The sequence below is a fragment of the Nansenia antarctica genome (genome assembly GCF_963989245.1).
Source record: "Nansenia antarctica genome assembly, chromosome: 12".
Taxonomy (NCBI): domain Eukaryota; kingdom Metazoa; phylum Chordata; class Actinopteri; order Argentiniformes; family Microstomatidae; genus Nansenia; species Nansenia antarctica.
Window position 1 is genome coordinate 18,667,385 of NC_137682.1, and position 18,504 is coordinate 18,685,888.

Below are 18,504 nucleotides of genomic sequence, written 5' to 3' on the forward strand. Positions count from 1 at the left end.
CTCTTTCTTGATGCCCAAGGCAGTCGGTCTCTGCACCAAAATGATGTAACCAAGAAGAAGGTCCGTTTTTTCTATGGATCCTCCGTGTCTTCGACACTCAACAACTCATAAGCAAACCAATCGGCGGACACAGGGAAACTAACCCTTTTTTCAAAACATGTCTCATTTTTTCTTCTCTTCCTCAACACAATCGCCTTGTGTTTGTTCTTCCATTACTTCAACACATCAAAGTATGGGAGATGTAAGCCATATGCCAGACCGCCAGCTTACCTCACCTGTTTGTCCTTTCAACACAGCCAAGCCACATGCAGAGACATCAATGATTTACAGTCGATGGTAGGACTCCGTAACAAGCGTATTCTATGTAAGTTAATCATAACAAAGCACGGAGAGAGAGGAAAACAATCAGAAGACAAATTGTTCATCTGAAATCCTCCCAACTACAGTGACTTCAATGAATGAGGATGCCGAGTTTTTACCCTGATCATGTTCAGCTGTAAAGCATTAAACCTTACTTTCCATTAAAAAAAAGGGGTATTCTTCAGCACCTGTAAAAACTTCATGACAACTTGTTACAAAATGGGTGCTCAATCCCCTTACGAAACCTGCAACTGTAAATAACTTCAAATGAGGCAGCACTGCCATCTAGGGGAGAAAGAATATGTAACATTTCTGTATCACACACATCATACATTTCCATAGATGGGGATGACTACCTCTCAACACCGATGGATGTGAGTGACTGTCAGCACGAACAATAACTACAAGTTATTTAATCATCAGAGGTTCACACCACAACATGACTTTAAGTCCTTTGAATACCACTTCTACCACCAATGCTACTTTCCTACCACTTTTGAGTTTGACTCTCTCCCCACATTCTTTCTTGTCTCTGACAGTATGCCAGTATAGTAATGATTCAATGATGAACAAACCCCCCCCCCCCCCCCCCCCCCCCCCCAAACAGCTTCTTCCCTGGAGAGGTACCTTGATTTCAGAGAAGGCGTATTGACTAAACTAAATAAGGTAAAATGGCCTCCCCGCCTCCGCATTCCTACGACCAGGGGAGAGGGGATCATTAATCCAGCTTATGTGGCGGTTTTATGGAGTTACGGAAACAGTGAGATGACTCTGGCGAAGCGGGAGAAAAGGGGAGTTGACAGAGACGGAGAGCGCTGAGACCTCATAAGGGGAAGAAGCTTTCATCTGTTTAGCAGCAAACACGTGGAAGACAGAACGTCTGACACACATCAGCACATCTGCGTCAGGGGGGGGGGATCAAAAGAGAAAACGCTGGTTTACCCATCAACAGACAATGAGATGACCAGGGACACAAACACTCCCTTCATAAGAGGGCCCTGCCCTGGTCAGTGTAGATACTGCCATGTAAGACCATGTAGGTCAAATAGACGTTTTATATAGTATAGAATTATTATAGAAGACGTTTTATATAGTATAGAATATAGTAAAGAATATAGTAAAGAATAAAGTCAAGCAAATAATAATGGAGACGTATTCTATAGGACATTAGGGGCGGCTGTGGCTCAGGAGGTAGAGCCGGCGTCTAATGATTGCAAGGTTGGCAGATCAGCGGTTCGAGCCCCAGCTGGCCACATGTCAAAGTGTCCTTGGGCAAGACACTGAACCCCAAATTGCTCCCAATGAGCGGGCCGGCGCCTTGCAAGGTAAGTGAATGTGTGTGTGAATGGGTGAAAGAGAGGCCATTGTAAAGCGCTTTGGAATACCATTTTATATCTCAATTGCAAATCTAGATTAGATTGTGTGTAGATGATCACGATCATGTGAGACGCAGGGAAGGATTGGTTTATTTGAGAGTGGGATGGCATGTTCCAACAGTATTCAATATGACCCTATTCATTCTCTCATAAGGACGATCCTTGTTTCAATTAGTTAGGCTGTTAGAAGATTTGACCACGTTTCAGCCAACCAGTCATCATTATAGGTATGGAGCTGGAATTGGCCAAACTGTGTTTAGACCATGTACCTACACTAGGTCATCTTAGCCCTCACCTTTGGTTGAACATGCCTCTGAAGTTGTAGTTGGCTCTGTAGTTGGGCATGGGCTTGGGGTCCAAGGGCCTGTAGATAGCTGGCTCACCTCTCTTCATAGCCAAACCATTCAGCTCCACCGTGGGGGTTATACTGCCTGAGAGACAGGACAAGAGAGAGAGGAGAGAGAAGAGAAGTCAGAAAGCAGAGAAGAGAAGGAGAGAGAGGATGGATTGTGTATTTCCTACGGTATTGAGGTCACATTGGCAAAGCTATTATTACATTCTCAGACATTCTCTAATGACCTAGGGAGGAAAAACAACAGAAAACAAGAAATCTGTAGTCCTCAGCTACCTCCAGCTACTTAATCAAGGCGCTTGCACACCTTCAGCCACTGACTTCTCTCTATAATGTTAGATAACACATTCAGATGGCCGTCCTATCCTCTGGTCCTATTACTCTCTGACTAGGTCTTTCTCTCACTACACAACAAGCAGCCTTGGGGAGGTGAGGCAACTCAATTTGGGTGCGTTCGTAAATACACTCGAAAATTCAGTGCACAATGGGCGCTCTGATCGAAAAGACGGTTTGTCCGAGCGTCCTGAACATTCCAATCTAAAAATGGCGGAGCAAGTCATTGCAAAATGTTATGGTTGCGGCTTGATTGGTACTCTAGAGTATTATTCAACACGCCTCTCTACGTGTAACAAAACAGGTAATAATCTTGTTGATACATAGGCGAATTAATGTTCATTTAAGATAAAGATAAAAATGGCAATGTGAGTTAATGAGTATCTACCAACTGTCAACATCACTTAAGTCAGCAACAGAAAGCTAGCTAACAACAATGTTAATGTTAACATAACAATTGTTGGCCGCCAGCAAAATGAAGGTAATGTTATCGCTGGTGTCCGCCATGTTTACAGTTACCGGTAGTTTGTAAAGACTTTTAACTAACCGTTCATAAAAGTAACTGATTTCAGAGCGCTCTATGACGTTGAAAGCAGAGCATATTTCCAGAGCATATTTACGAACGCACACCCTATATATCTTAGTCAGAGATAACACTAGTCTACACATACAGCCTCTATAGGACTAAAGAATGTTCCTTCCTCAGTATGCCATACAGTGCATTCAGCTCCATATACTGCGTGATGATATCCACTGTAATCTGGTGACGTTTCACAATTTCACAGCTATCGACTAGAGTTTGAAATACGGATGATGTTGTGATAGTTTTGAGTACCCGGTGTTATGAGTGTTTGGGTACCAGGGTTGCTGTTGATGTCCACTTTAGGGGAGCGGGGCGCGGGCCTGGGCAGGATGCTCTCGGTCAGGGCTTTGGTGGCCGTGGTGTGCTGGGCCTTCTTGATGCTGGTGCCTTCTGCCTCCCACACCTGGTCACCGAGAGACAGCTGCACCGTGAATATCTACGACAACGGCGCCATCCAGTGGACAAGAGAGGAAAAACACTGTCACCCAAAAGGGCATCGAACAGACCGTGACAGAACACCTTCACGCGGTAGGCCTACGTCATCATAGCCTGTTTTATTTTAGTCTTATCAATCAATCAATCAATCAAATGTATTTATATAAAGTACATTTAAACATGACACTTGTCAACCAAAGTGCTTTACAGTAAAAGTACTCCTAAAGTGTAAATAAACAGAAATACCAACCAACAGAGGAACAGTACAACATGTCAAAAACAAACGAGGCAAGGTCAGGGTGAGTCAGGGAACGCTAAGGAATACAGGTGAGTTTTGAGCTTAGATTTAAAGGACTCGATGGAGGGGGCAAATTTGATGGACATGGGAATGCTGTTCCAGAGGTCAGGGGCTGCGACAGCAAAAGCACTCCCCCCCCGGCTAGACTAGAGGTTGAACTTGCGGGTGGTTAGGAGACCCTTATCGGCAGATCTTAATTATGGGGGGACCCCTCCAAACCCCTCCGTAACTGTTACATATTATATTAAAAGGGAAACCATGCCATTGAAACACACTGGCAACAAGGCACCTGAGCACTAACATGTTCCGTCTGTGTCCTATGGGGGGAGAGGTCACATTCTACCAACTCTGTTCACTGAGAGTTGTTGTTATGATGGCCCACAAAATCAAGACCCTGGCCCCTGTCAACATGAACATGTTGAAGTAAACAAATAATAACATTTTGGTTTAGGGCGATGGAGAGAGTAAACTGACGTTCCACATTTTCTGCGGGACAGAGACACCTCCGGATTACATACCTTGGCGTGTGCAGGCCCCCTCTCGTTGAGGAGCTTGTACTGTGGTTGGATCCTATTGAAACGGGCTAACTCATTCACCAGACACATGGGAGTTTTCTCTTTAGGGTTTGCCATGTTCTCCTGGGGCGGGCCTGACAAAGTGACAAAAGAAAACAACACAGGAAATGTGTTACCCTGATGTTATAACAGACTTACACATCAATAACACAACATCAACAGTCCAACCATGCCGTCACGGCTTTGCGCTAGGAGGATTTACCTGGTGGGTTGGCAGACACAGGGGCGTCCCCATATCCGGCTGTAGGAGCGGGGCAGCCGGGCGTGGGGGCAGGGCCTGTGCCGTTGACGGAGGGCTGCAGACCCAGGGGTCCTGGGCTGGCCATGGCCACGGGGGGGACACCGGGGGGAGGGCCAGGACCAGCCAGGGGCGCTGAGGTCTGCACTTTCACTTGAGCCATGCTCTATACCTGGGACAAGACAAGACATCACTTATAGCATGATCAAATGATCAAAACCTGTGCTCACGACAAAACCCAGGCAAACACAGTAACAGAAATGGATGACTAGGATGACGTATGTCATGGACAGTCAAGGATCATGTGTACCGTAGGCGACAAGTTTCCTGAGGAAACTTAATGTTGTTACAGTACTCGCGACCAAATCAAGTCATACATTTGTGTACCTTAGGATACAATGAAGGACCGTTCTCACTGCGGAGGTCAAGGCCTTTGTCTGACAGCTGGAGGTTTCGTATGCCACTGCCAATGGGAGTGTCCATAAAAACATCTCCAATGTTTACTCAAACGACCTCCTTACACTGCACGACAGCGCCGAGGTACTTGAGGCCCATGACATCAGAATAAAAATGGAGTATCTCACATTGTGATCCATTGGCTGTATAAGGCATCCAGACAATGAGCCTTTATGTGGAGGAGCTTTGCTCATGTCCACTGTTGCTAAGCTCAACGTCAAAAGGAGCGCAGCCAAAGAGAAACAATGGCTGTTCACCGCAGGGCCCAATGGCAGACATGTTAGCAAAACAAGTAGGCTCCTTCCCAGGGTCCATTGACTCTGGACTAACATGAGTCCGTGCAATGCCCCATTCCCAGGGCTCTCTTTCTTGGGTGAAACTCAGTGGGTGACACACATGCAACAGTTTCGGGAATATTTATGGGAGTAGCCTCAGACTAGTAGGCTTGCGCATTGTTGATCTCTAACTTTGTACACTTTCAAGGTCTGCGAGGACTCTAAAGGGAATCTTTCCAGACTGATAAGACTCAGGCCTATACTAGTGTGTGTCACACACGTAGGCTAGGGGTGACTACAGTAGCCTATACGGTATCTATAGTGTATATGGTATAACTACAGGAAAGAATATCTTAATACCCCTATCAAAGGTTTGTTGACATCCTGCAGCAGCACTTAGAGGGGTCCTTGGGTTCCCTTTGGCACACACACACACACACACACACACACACACACACACACACACACACACACACACACACCAACACCAACATTCTTAGGGCTCAAATATTTGCTTGTTAGTGCAACACAGTGTGTTTTACTGACCTACTGTGTGTATGAAAACGTTGTTTAATAGACACACATAGTGTGATGTACGAGGGCATTCTGGAAAGAAACTACAGCAATGGAAGAAGGGCTTTATTTCACTGACAGCAGCATTAGATAGTGCTTTAGTTAGCATTCAGTCTTGTGATCAGAACATTCAGATAAGACATTAGCACTAGATTACTGTTTTGGGGCGATCGATCTACTTTGACCACTTCTGATTCTAACATGCATGACATCTGCAATGCTCATTTTCTGTTTTTAGACTCAGTGAGAATGGACAGACTTGTCTTAGTAGCTGGCTAGTTCCTGATAGCCCAGCTAAGCTAAGCTAACCCCCACTGTGACACGAACATGCCACCTAACTAACACTTCCTAACCCTTCCTGGAAAACACATGTCAAGCTTTTGTAAAAGTAGACAGGTTTGAGGAGGCATGCGTGCATGTATTAATGCTGTCAAAGGCAAAGTAAGTCAACATGTTTGGTCTGTTTCGCCCTGGTGCAATTCGCTTGTCAAAGCTAGCTAAGTTAGCTAGCCGGTTTAAGAGCACCATGGCACCATCATGGCTGATCCAGGCCGAACTCCCCCCCCCCCCCCCTGGCTAAAGCATCTCATTCTCCATATCTATATCTATTCATCCATAACTGCAACAACACATGGGTTAGGTGACAGTTCGAACAAACTAAGCTAATTCGACTAATGCATCGAGTTGTTATTTTTTAGAAGCAGTTTGTTACCTTTTTCCAGGGCCAGACCCCAGTTACACCTCCAACATTGGCAAACACTAAAGAGAACTGATGGGAGTCGGAACGAACCACCTTGTACGTTCTGATTCTGGACCGAAAATGTCATTTTGAAAACCCTTTTAAAACCTTTTACATGTTTCATCTCAATATAAGCATGTTACTTTGTCACCGATATAAAGATATGCACACCCCCCCAAGTAAAGCGGTGTTAAAAGTGTTAGTATATGAGTGCAGTATGTCTGATGACACCCCCCCGTCTGAGACTGAGAATGGTTCAGTCCGGTTTCCTGAGGGGTACAGCTGAGACCATAATAAAGCCCCTATCTCTGCTGAGACCATCATAGTAGTGACATTAGAATTATAAGGTTCTATCTCCATTTTTGTCAAAATTGAGTTTTTTTTTAACATAAACTGATCCATTAGGTGTTTATTAATGCCTGTGTGGTGTTATTTTTTTAAAATGTTGAAATGTTTGAGTTAGTAATTCATAAAATACAAAGGTTCCATCTCACCAAACATAATGGAATGTAAAAACGTTGACGCTCAATATCTCTGAACTGCCCTAAACGGAGATAGAACCTTATAATTCTAAGCTCACGAAATAGTGTTTAGTTAGTATAATTGATCATAATGTCATAATTCATATCAGTGACAATGAGCGTCCTGAATGATCATCACGTGTTGTTTCATGTACATTGTTCCACGATGCAATTAGGGAAGTGAGAATCAACACTGTCAACGATCTGTCCAACACCTTCCTCCTGGAAGTCTTGAAAAGCAGGATCTGTTCTGTCCATATCACTTACCAGTCCACACGTTTCACTGGTACATCCAAGTCAGCAGTGTGTGTCCAGGCATTTTGTCTGTAAAACCCACAGACTAGACTGTTTGATCACAGGTCTGCGTGAGGTGGATCAAGACAAACACACTTTTAAAAGTATTACAAATAAATAAAAGGCCATAGCATTAATCCTAGGGACCACCATACAGTATCCTGCCCAGCGTAACCTTTAGATGGTGCCATTACACAGAAGTTCCACTTGAATTCTTTCAATAGTTACAGTAGATCTCTAGACTCTCACTTATCAAGTGGTATGGTAGTGTTACAATGCAAATCTATGTCTATGAAATATAACTCAACCAATTAGTATTAGTGCAGGGAAAAAACATTCTGGAACAAGAGCAACCAGGATCAATCTGAAGATCAACAAATCTGTCTTTGGATTGGTATGTTTTGTAATGAGGATTTGCATTCTATGTTGAATATTGAACATGGGCTCTGAGAAATAAATGAAATTAATGAATAATCATGTTTAGCTCTAATCTAATATGCGTATGAAAATAACCCAATTACTACTAAATACATCAGCAAAGTCTGCAAGTCAAGGTTGAATTAAAAGTGAATCTCTGCTTTTATTATGGATTATTAAAATGAACAGGCACCGCTTACAAGGAGCTTGTACATCCCAGAAACAAATTTTCAAAATATAAATAAACACCCCCATTAGTGTTGATCACTCACAACAACCTGCAGGCCAATAATTCAAACCACATTGAAAAGGAAAATAACCCAGGAAAAAGAAAACAAGTAAAAGAGACATCCTCTCTTCATATCCACTACTAGTTTTTCACATCTCCACTGATCTACTGATATTACAGCCGTTTAGTCCCCGCACTAATGCCATTATGACTGTACTTGCACAATCAATTCAGTCCTGCTGCCATTTCTCAACACAGGGCAACAGCAAAGACCATTACAGTGTAATACAAAAAGAAATTCTGTGGTTAAATATATGTCTTTATGTAATCAATACAGTTCCTAGATACCAATGTGCCATGGTCATCTCTATACCAACACATTCACTCAGAGGTTCATTTTGTTAAGAAAAACTAATTCTAGACCCAGGGAAATAAAAGTTAAACAACACAAACAACCCAGGATGGGAAATTCAAGTATTTCTGAGTGGATGGCGACAGGAAACATATTTGGAGGAATGGAGTGATTAACGTCAGAAACGAGACACAACTACACAGCCTCCTGGGGGTTGCTGATCCATCCCATAAACTAAAATAGAGGTTGTCATAGATACATGGCTGTTGCCAAGTCTGGTGCCAATAAAGAAAAGAGAGGGGTTTAAACTTGCATGCACCCCCTACAGGTAAACTACCAAACTCTCTGACCAACAGTAGTAGTATTGTTGATAAACTGACTACACATCCTAATTAGCAAAAAAAAGCAGAAATTGATAAAATCAAAGTAATAAAGCACTCCTATAGTTAAGGAAAATGCACTCTTTGCTAACTTCTGCCACATCATCTCACAATTAAAAGACTTATATACAATAGTTTCAGACATGTTATAATTTTATAACGTAACAGTCTCTTTTGGTGAAAATATAGTTAAATGCAAAATATCTGATAGGAATCTTTTTTTAGAGGTGATCTTATATTGAAAAAAGTACCTGAGCCAAAACTCTGACCAGGGGAATCACTCGAGCCTTGCCATTAAAATGTCTATACAGACTACTACTTTCACCGTTTATTACCGTTCTGGAGATCAAAATAGATATTTTAAAATTAAATAACACATAATTACACAACCCAAACATACTGCCCCATCAAAAAGACACTACCCCCCCTTTTTCAAAGTATAAGTGAGCTGAAAAACAAAAGTACAAAAAGAACTCAAGAAACATTTTAAAATCAGAAACACCTTAGAAGATTAAAGCATTAATCTTGTGTGTATATGTTTATGTATATATAATGCATAATGCATATATATATATGAAGAAAAAAAAGTAGCATACAAATAAAAATGGATCACAACACAAAGTTCTCTTACAGACATTTGTTACATGGAAGATACATCTCTGTTTAAGTTTAGTATGAACTCTATCAACACCAACAATCTGTCCAACAAGTTAGACCAGAAGAAACAACAACTTTTTGCACTCCGTTCTGTTCTTGGAAGATGAGGAAATAAGAGTATGGAACTACCATTGATTAAACAGCTAACACAAAAAAGTGAATGAACTCTATCACCTCAAAGTATAAAGTGGAGAGTTGTTTACAGTACAACCACATGTTTGGATTGGGAGTTACTTGTGAGCTGTACCTCTGTCAATAATTTCACAGTGCATGTAATGTCAACCCAAAAAATATGAAGCGTTTTCTTGGGGTTAAGATGTTCAGATCCCTTCCGGATAAACTATTGGATTTGGATTTCTCTTTGTAGGACCAATCATGCATCCATCATTGTTATTATTGCACAACACATGAGGACCTAAAAATGTACCCATAAACAAAAATGAAACATGAATAATCTTAAAACAGGAATTATAATAATCTCACTACAAAACCATCTTGCTTGCTGCATAACTACCATTTGCCAAAACAATCCATGTTGGGTGCATATAACGTTCCTTTATTTTCTCTTTTTGTATATTACAACCGGCCTTAAACATGCATCCAACTGCCCACTGGGAAATGCAGTCAAAAGTCTCCAGCGCATGGTGTCCATAGTTCCAGTCAAAGGTCAGAGTTCAAAGACTGAATGATTAAAAAGTGCTTAATGTAGGTCAGTAGGTCTTCTTTCTTCTGGGGGGGTACTACAAAGTTTGTACATTAGCAAGTATCATCTGTGAATGAAAATGTATGCAAAGACACATGTCACATACACTGACTTAACACATTCACACAATCAGTTTGTTTTCGATTTATGTACTCAATGATGCCAACGCATTAATTATTTTAGGAGTAAGCAGGTGTGATCGTTTAACCTTTGCACACTAACATGGTCATTCAATAACAGGCAGAGGATGTAAATACTCACCGTGATACCACCATTTTGTCTTCTTTGGGTTTTTGTTGCACGTTCTTACGTAAAATGAGTTATCAGGGGGCCTTCTCTGTGGAGAGAGTAACAGGAGAAACAGGAATGAGCGTTGATGAATTTCCAGGTGCATTCTAACATTCTAACAGCAGGGGGCTCTAGTGAGCACATACACAGGCATCACCAGGAGAAATGCTGTGCATTTGGCATTGTCGAGAGGAGGAATTCTCTTCTTCTGATTTCTATGAAATAACTTTCTAGAATAGACAGCGACATAGTATTCTCAAGAGTTACTTTAGTTCAATGATTGTAAAAAAAACAAAAAACAATCATAGCAGAAAAAGGTTTCTATGAGAAATCATTTACCTACCCACTCATGGGTATAAAACACATATGTAAGCAAGTAATAGGTAACACATACCAGTGGTCAGACAACACAGACAACATCAGCATGATGGATTCAAAAGTACACCACCACATCTCAAGGCTTTTTTCCTGATTCACCCACATAACATCATCCTGCTACTATAAAGTGTTGTGTGCAAATGAAGCATGTCTGAACAGATGACACATTAAACAACCCCGGTGAACCTCTCTAATGCTAACATTTTAGGAGCAAGCATACTTTCAGTTTAGTTACGCTGGCTCTTTTCATCCGATCCCACCATGCTTTTATAATCTTTACTACGTCCGTGTGAGGTGCCACAGGGCTCCATCGTTGTCCCCCTTACCTTTTCTTTGCAGCTGGACAGCATGCTGATAATGCTAAGACAGACTGACTGCACTGAGAGAGCTGGTGACCAGTCTTCTGTTAGAATGGATAGACAGATGTGACCGTTGCTATACACGTGAGGGTGGACAGGTATATTCTCTCCTGTGAACATTACCTGAAATTGGAAAACAAAACAAAAACATGAGATTAGCATTCTAAAATAAACGTAAAATGTGACAGAGCTCAATGTATTCGCTCATTCCAGATCTCAATCTACGGTATCTATCTATCCTCCAGCTTGTTAAACATTTTGACCTCAATTTAGTTAAAATAACCTTTTCCAGCTTTTACATGGAAGTGGAGGTTGGGGGCAGTATGAGAGTTGAATTGGGAGAGTAGTCGTCTGGATTGAGTTCAGATTCTGGCATTAATAGCAGAAAATAATGAGACTTGCTATATAAACCCGGGCTTAGCAACGTCATGAGATTTGGGATTAGTACGGGGGGGCCGGGAGGAGACGAGAGGAGAAGAAGGGAGACAAGTGTAAAATGAGAGGGGGATGAAGGGGAGGGGAGGGCAAGTGGAGGAAAGGGAGAGAGGAGGAAAAGAGAAGGGAGAAGATGCGGAAGAGGGGAGAAGAAGGAGGATAGAGTGGCAGTGGCAGGTGTTGAGCCCTGGAGGGATGTGATGGGAAACGGGTAGGGGGGGAGGCAGCAGAGAGGGGAGAGAGAGAGAGAGATAGGAAGGCAGGCCGCAGTAGGGAGAGGGAGCTTGGCACTAGAGTAGGCCTCTCGCAAACTCCTCGTGTCCTCTCCTCTCCTCGTCAAAACGCCACAGGGAAACAAGGAGAGTTCACGAGGACACAAAGGTGAAAGGAATGTGATCGTAAGAATTGAGATGTCCCTTGTCCGGTCCCACGAGATGTCATCATGTGATTTAGTACGTTGGCACTGCACAAATAGGGATGCTTTGGTGTTATGTTTATAAGCCTAGTGGTAGGCTGTTATGTTTGTAATAAATCCTCCTAACCTTTGGGTCAGATTACTTTACAAGGAACATTTCAACATCGTGACTCACAATAATAGAGCAATTTGCCCACAGATGGTAAATGAGTATGGGAATGATATTAAGCGTACTTTCCCCACTGAGTGCATGGATACAAAACGCCACATTTATTTCCACAATTACAAATTTTGTTATTATTATTTTATTCTTTGTTATAATTATTAGAATAATGTTATTATTTCGTTTCAGGAACTGTCCATATGTTGTGTAGGCTGTTGTAGCCTTAAGATTCCGATAGATAATCTAGATATTAAGATATTAAGAGCGGACAGTAATGTGAACACACACACGTGTGTTGCACCTTTCCAGAGTCCCGTCTGGTAATGTGGATGCAAGTAATCCTACAAACTGTTCTGCAGGAGGATACAACCTTGTATCCTACAACCTTGTATCCTCCTGATATGCTCTTAAATATGACTCCCACATATCGGTTTCCAGGTCATGGAGGACATAAAGACGGAAGAGTCAAGGAGAGGACGGATTTTCAGACAATTGAGAAATGGCTATGGACGGCTCATTAGGGAGGATAAATATGGCAGGCACGTTAGAGGAGGCCACTACGACATGGCTGCTTTACAGGGTACATTAAGAGAGAGCACCCCCTGGTTTCAAGTGGACAGATCTCTGTTCTCTCAAACACTTATCTCTCGTAAACACACATCTGTACAAGTCAACATGTACCATTTACACTCGTATACACAATTTAATCAAAAACACACACGCACAGATAATGTTAACAATGGAAAGTTTCTCTCTCGTGCGCCTGCTCTACCATGAATTTCCCAAGTTCCCATTCCTGTACCACAGAGGTCCATTATGACAGTCATCCCTATGGGGCCCGTGTTGCGGTGGGTGGTAGACAGTTCATCTAATTCTCTCTACCAACCAACCAACCTCTATTTATAGGCAGGCTGCTGCTGATATGTAAAATAAGATTGGCGCGTTAAGCTAATCCCCTCAAACGTGGCCCGTGGGCTTTACGCTGGCGTTTCCATGAGAGAGTACTGGCTCCTACGCATCCAAGGCAGGCTTGATCCCATTACTAAGCACAGGGCCGGGAGAGGTCTCCTGTATTGTGTTGGCAACAAGGCAGGCAGTAGAGCATAGATGGCACTATTTCTCCACACAGGGAGAAATAGTGAAAATCACGTGACATCAACGTTGAATATGATGAGTTTATAGTCGTGTCCAAGCAGAATAATGCTTGTTTGTGTGTGTGTTGAAAAGGCGATCGAGTAATTCTAACACAATATTTATTATTAATATATATTTAAGCGAAAGCAACCTATCACAATTGATAGGTTTTGATAAGGATATGACTTTCTATTATCTGCAGGGGTTGTGAATGTCAAGGTGTGCGTGTCAAGGAGGTTGTCTACTTACTGTGTGCTACGAGTTTACAAAACAAAATACAACCTTGGACATGATATGCATTCTCTTCACTCTGACTTGTTACTAAGCAACATGCACGGCCTACTCAAAGAGAATGGATGGATATTCTGCCGTTGAGTGCCCTGGTTGATTCAACAGTATGCACTATGCATGAATAAGCCATGACTGCTTACCTGAGGTGAATCAAAAGGATACCGACTACTGAACTTGAAAAGCAGCTGAAATTTCTCTCCTTCATAGAGTGTGCCTGAGGCTCCTTCCATATCTACAATCCACCTGGAAGAAAAACAATATATATATATTAATATGAATAGCTTATAAAATATAACCTAATACAATTATCATATGCACCCTGATAAACAAATATGATTTACCAACATTGTGTGTGTGTGTGTGTGTGTGCGTGTGTGCGTGTGTGTGTGTGTGCGTGTGCGTGTGTGTTTTCTGTAAGAATCCCAGATAACTGTTGCAAAAAACAAGTCTAGCTCGTAGGAGGTCAGCAGGAACTGGAAGAGATCTGTCGAGCACAACCTGTTCCTTTCTAAATACCTCAGATTAATCCAGTTAATTAGCAAGTTGCATTAATGCTTATAATTCACGATCATTGGAGATTCATCTATGCAATCTTGAATTGATAATTAGATAGCAGTGTGTGCCACACGATCACAGTCACAAACGTGATTTATGTGACATGACACGGTATACAGTGGTGCGGTATACAGCGGGAGAAACGTGAATAAACTGGGTTCAGAAGCGACCGTTGAGATACACTGTGATATGTCTGGAAGAAATCCTAGTTTTGTTATTGCTTTGTTATTGAGCTTTGTTTTTTGCTATGGTAACGCTATGGCAACAGGCTGCCAGATACAACATGAAGGATGTCCTCGAAATTCTGCACCCGTAATGGGCGGACAAAGGCACTTGTTACAGCTACTCGGTAGTCATCATGTCACAGGGACAATGCCATTCCAATCCAGACAATAGCCTAAAGTGGTTCTATTCTTACCTTTAGTTGAGTGACATCTCTCTAGCTAGCCTGAAGCCTATAGTGCAGTATGTACCTGGGGATACCAGGGTATAGCCTACATGCTCAGGGGTGATGCAAGAGAGGGGGATAAACGTACATCAGCCCTAATTACCTTCAGGCAGGCAGTACAAATAAAACACTTTCACTGAAAGCATATTAGACACTCGTTTGTGTCTTATAAGTGTTTGCTTTCTACCTAGCCCCCCAAGACCCCCCTACCGATCGAGGATACGGTACTCTAAATGCGACATATAAACAGTGGAAGGTTAGTGTGATACTGCCCTGTCTCCTAGCTTGACCAACAACAATTCCCAGCCACCTCACTATAGCCCACAGCAGTTTAGTGTCTGCCGATCTAAATTACCTTAAATAACACAGTGACCCTGGCCATGGCATGCAGGCTAACCACAGACCAGGAAAAAGCCTCAGGCCCCTGCTCATACCATGGGTTTCCCTGTTTACATTAGCACAAGCACACTCCTGTGACATCATCACATACTGATGTCTGTGCTATCGTGCATCCTTGTAGAGAAGACAGTGCTCCACACCGCAAGAGTACTCTATATAAAAAAAAAGCTATCAATCAGAAACACATGGTCTGTGGATCACTGTCACATGCGTAGCATTGTCGTCTTAGATAAGCATTGTTCCTGCTTCTCGTAAAAAGGACGGCATTGGCCAAATGTGATGTTGCAGATAGTGTTCGGTTGTGCAATCCACAGTGACATACAGCCTAGGGTGAATAACCAAGAAAAACAAGTATCAGACAGACAAGACAGGCCAAATGTTGTAAACGGCACACCCATCATCATCCCAGGATAAGCATCAACCAAAATAAAAAAGCCAGCTTAACGGGTTTGGAGAGTTGGCATTCCCGGCCGTGATACATGGCTCAGGACATTTTTGAGACTTCCTTATGTAATGAAGAAGCACTTTCAATTCTAGGCTGCAAGGCTAATTCAAGTGTTATATATGTTTGAGTTTTTGCTATTATAGTATAGAGTGTAATATATTTTTATTACTCTGACATGTAGCCTGATCACTCCATCTGCAGACTGTATACAAATAACACCTCTCTTCCATTTAAAAAATGAACAAATGCTACAGTATTAGTAGCTATGGTAGTCAGCAGGTAAGAGTGATAAATGCTATAACAACACTTTCGTGGGGAAAAATTGCCAGACTGTCCTAGGCACTACACTGCATTTGAAAGTCATTACAATGAACGCCACCGAAATCTGTCATGACTCATTTTACAAAACCCGGTCTCTATTCACCTTAACTGCTTATCAGACACAACTTGACTCGCATGGCAACAGTAACCATGGGGGTGGGGACACGCAGAAAGGTCAGTAGGCTCTTTTCTTTGCTACACTACCCCTCACACGGCCATGCCAGCCCTTTAATATTTTATGAGGATGAACAGTGACACTGGTGCCCAGTCACTGGAATGACCCCAATTCTACACCGACATGGCTAGAGAGCAGCACAGTTTAACCTGTCTATCTGGGCCATGTGTTTTCAACAAATGCAGGTACAGGCAATCCGGTTTTCAAAACAATAAACATAACACCACCCAACATGGAATTTGTGTGTGTTTTACCTCTGGATACATACGTCAAGTGGAGCACATGTATCCTAAGGTTGTGTGTGTGTGTGTGTGTGTGTGTGTGTGTGTGTGTGTGTGTGTGTGTGTGTGTGTGTGTGTGTGTGTGTGTGTGTGTGTGTGTGTGTGCATTCTTCGCAATTACATGACATAATGAGTTCAGAGCTGGGTCTGTATGACAAAGACAAAGGCAAGGCAATAATCCCACATGGCATTAGGCCTAATACTGACATATAAACACTGTTATACTCACTGTGTGATTGTATTCTGTACACTTTTTTCATTGAGCGTCATTCCAGGGGGTGGATCATTTTGCAACGCTAATAGTTCCTTCTGTAGCCTTTTCTGTAGGGGGGGAAAAACAACATTTATTTTCCAAACGGAGGTTATAAACGTTTCTATTGTCTGTCATAAAAAAGAAAAAAAGAAAAAGGCTAACACAAAACAATTGAGCTAAATCATGGATTAGTAGTACTGGTTGAGGGGGACAATTCCAAGAGCTCCCCCCAGATCACTGCAATAAATATATATATATATATATATATATCATGCCAGATCACTGCTATAAATATATATATCAAGCCAGATCACTGCTATAAATCTATATAACCATGCCAGGTTAGCTAGCTAGATGCTATCCTGATCCTGACAGGTCAGGTGTAGCTACCTAGCCAGCTAGCTTTGGTCACTACGACGCAGTGTTTATCACCCTCATCCTGGTCCGAAATCATGTTTATGGCTGAGATTTAACTAAACCAGTTGGGTAGCTAAAGGGTTTGGTAGTAGCCCTATGGGGTTGTAGTACCACCCCCATTACAATTAGCGACTGTTAAACTACACATATTACCATTTCCCTGCTGGACATCTTGAAACTGGCTGGCTGGTTCACTGTTCGGTTGGTTTCGTTCGCTAGGAGGTTCGCTAGCTTTAGCTATCAGGCGTTGTTGAATCGACACCGTTCACGTTCAAGTCACTCTCGCAGCCAACTCACACTTTAAAACTGAAATGTAATTAACACACTTCATTAATAATAATTAAAACGAACAAGGTAACTGTGGGTGAAAGAAACAGAAAATAAAAAGGTTCTGTGACGGTTTCGAAAAATGCGAGATCTCTGTCAGTCGTTATTCTCTTACCTGCATCGACGCCATGATGGAAACCCCCCTGCATCAGGACGGCGGTGACGTCAGCGCGTCACGTGGGACAGAGGGGGGGTGTGTGGGGGGGGAAGTGTTGTGTTGACAGAACAAACGTGAAAGCGCACCTGATTGCGGCAAAGCCCTAGTGAGAAAATTCCTGTCCCTTCCTAGAATGAATGAATGGTCTTTATTGTCATTAATATAGTACAGGTACCATACAACGAAATTTGGGAGGGGGGGCTCCCCTGGTGCTAGGATTATTTTTTTTTACTAAAAACAAGAAGGGAAAAGAGCTGGTTTACATACATAAATAAAGGCTATATACACTAGTGTGGCCGGCCTCAGAATATGAACTAAAAAGAACGCTTGAATGAACCCAGAGCAAGCACATCTAGCTGTGTAATAATAACTTTAGCCAGCGGAAAAAAAAATAAAGGCTTAGTTCAATGACCTCTACTTTAGTACGGATGAAAAATGGGAATGTCAGAGAATATAACTAAGGGCCCCTTATCAGCACGGGGGCCTGTCCAAATTCATGTAAGCGATAATAACGGTTGTATAGCATTGAGTCGTAGGTGGTTAAGAAAAGCAATCGAATGTGTGATTACTTTGAATACACCGTTTGAATCCGAATCTGTAGTGTTTCTCTAGCTGTATTGCATATGTACAAAATGTGCTACACAAGTGAGGTTTTGCTTCGCGTATGATGAAGACCACAGAAAACATATTTGGTCATTTGTGACTGCTGTTACTGTAACATATGAAACATGTTGGACACTGGCCACTGACAGCGATATTGATGACTGTGCCAATATAGTGATTTTTGTAGCTGCCAGCAACACTATCCTTATTGCGCAGAATTGATTCAGACTGATAATGTGACCACAGTTTGAGTCACCTTTTCATGTCATAGAAACAACCTGCCAGGAAAGGCTGGCTGCATGTGTGATGCTTCAGTGAATTGGCGAAGAGGCAAAAAAACTACAACAATATTGTTATATAACAAGATTCAACAGGCAGAGGTGACAAAGTCAAATGTAGTTTCCTAGATAAATGGTAAATGGACTGACTTATATAGCGCCTTATTACAAAGCGCTTTACAAAGGCCTCTCATTCACCCATACATTCACACACCAATGGCGCCGTCCCGCTCACT

At 42.3% G+C, this 18,504-nt stretch overlaps 2 protein-coding genes across 6 annotated transcripts in view; both read right to left on the minus strand.

The window, feature by feature from the left end:
• Positions 1-6,613, minus strand: part of stau2 (staufen double-stranded RNA binding protein 2) — a 97,907-nt gene extending 91,294 nt beyond the window's left edge. For 2 of the 4 annotated variants that reach the window (XM_080542940.1, XM_080542939.1), the window contains exons 1-5: positions 6,567-6,613; positions 4,515-4,722; positions 4,256-4,386; positions 3,281-3,440; positions 2,032-2,167 (exon numbers count right to left, since the gene is read on the minus strand). In XM_080542940.1, the coding sequence (XP_080399066.1) occupies positions 2,032-2,167; positions 3,281-3,440; positions 4,256-4,386; positions 4,515-4,713 (626 nt within the window). In that variant the 5' untranslated portion in view covers positions 4,714-4,722; positions 6,567-6,613. Of the gene's footprint in view, positions 1-2,031; positions 2,168-3,256; positions 3,441-4,255; positions 4,387-4,514; positions 4,723-6,566 lie in introns of all 4 variants that reach the window. The other 2 variants (XM_080542938.1, XM_080542937.1) reach the window with 1 other exon arrangement.
• Positions 6,614-7,991: 1,378 nt separating this feature from the next.
• Positions 7,992-17,369, minus strand: ube2wb (ubiquitin conjugating enzyme E2 Wb). Of its 2 annotated transcripts, XM_080542721.1 has the most exons (7): positions 17,346-17,369; positions 17,057-17,209; positions 16,463-16,554; positions 13,750-13,852; positions 11,139-11,294; positions 10,408-10,483; positions 7,992-10,213 (listed from the first exon to the last, which is right to left on the minus strand). In XM_080542721.1, exons 2-7 carry the CDS (start codon positions 17,072-17,074, stop codon positions 10,200-10,202), a joined length of 459 nt encoding a protein of 152 aa, XP_080398847.1. In that variant the 5' UTR covers positions 17,075-17,209; positions 17,346-17,369; the 3' UTR covers positions 7,992-10,199. The 2 variants fall into 2 exon arrangements, with proteins under 2 accessions (XP_080398847.1, XP_080398846.1); XM_080542720.1 differs by lacking the exon at positions 7,992-10,213 and having other exon boundaries at positions 10,271-10,483.
• Positions 17,370-18,504: the final 1,135 nt, after the last annotated feature.

Excerpts from the sequence above, each read along its gene's own strand:
- ube2wb (XM_080542720.1), bottom strand. Across the intron at positions 13,853-16,462 it reads GTACAGAATACAATCACACA|GTGGATTGTAGATATGGAAG; the intron begins GTGAGTATAACA and ends TTTTTCTTCCAG. Across the intron at positions 10,484-11,138 it reads TGTCCAGCTGCAAAGAAAAG|AGAAGGCCCCCTGATAACTC; the intron begins GTAAGGGGGACA and ends CTCTCTCCACAG.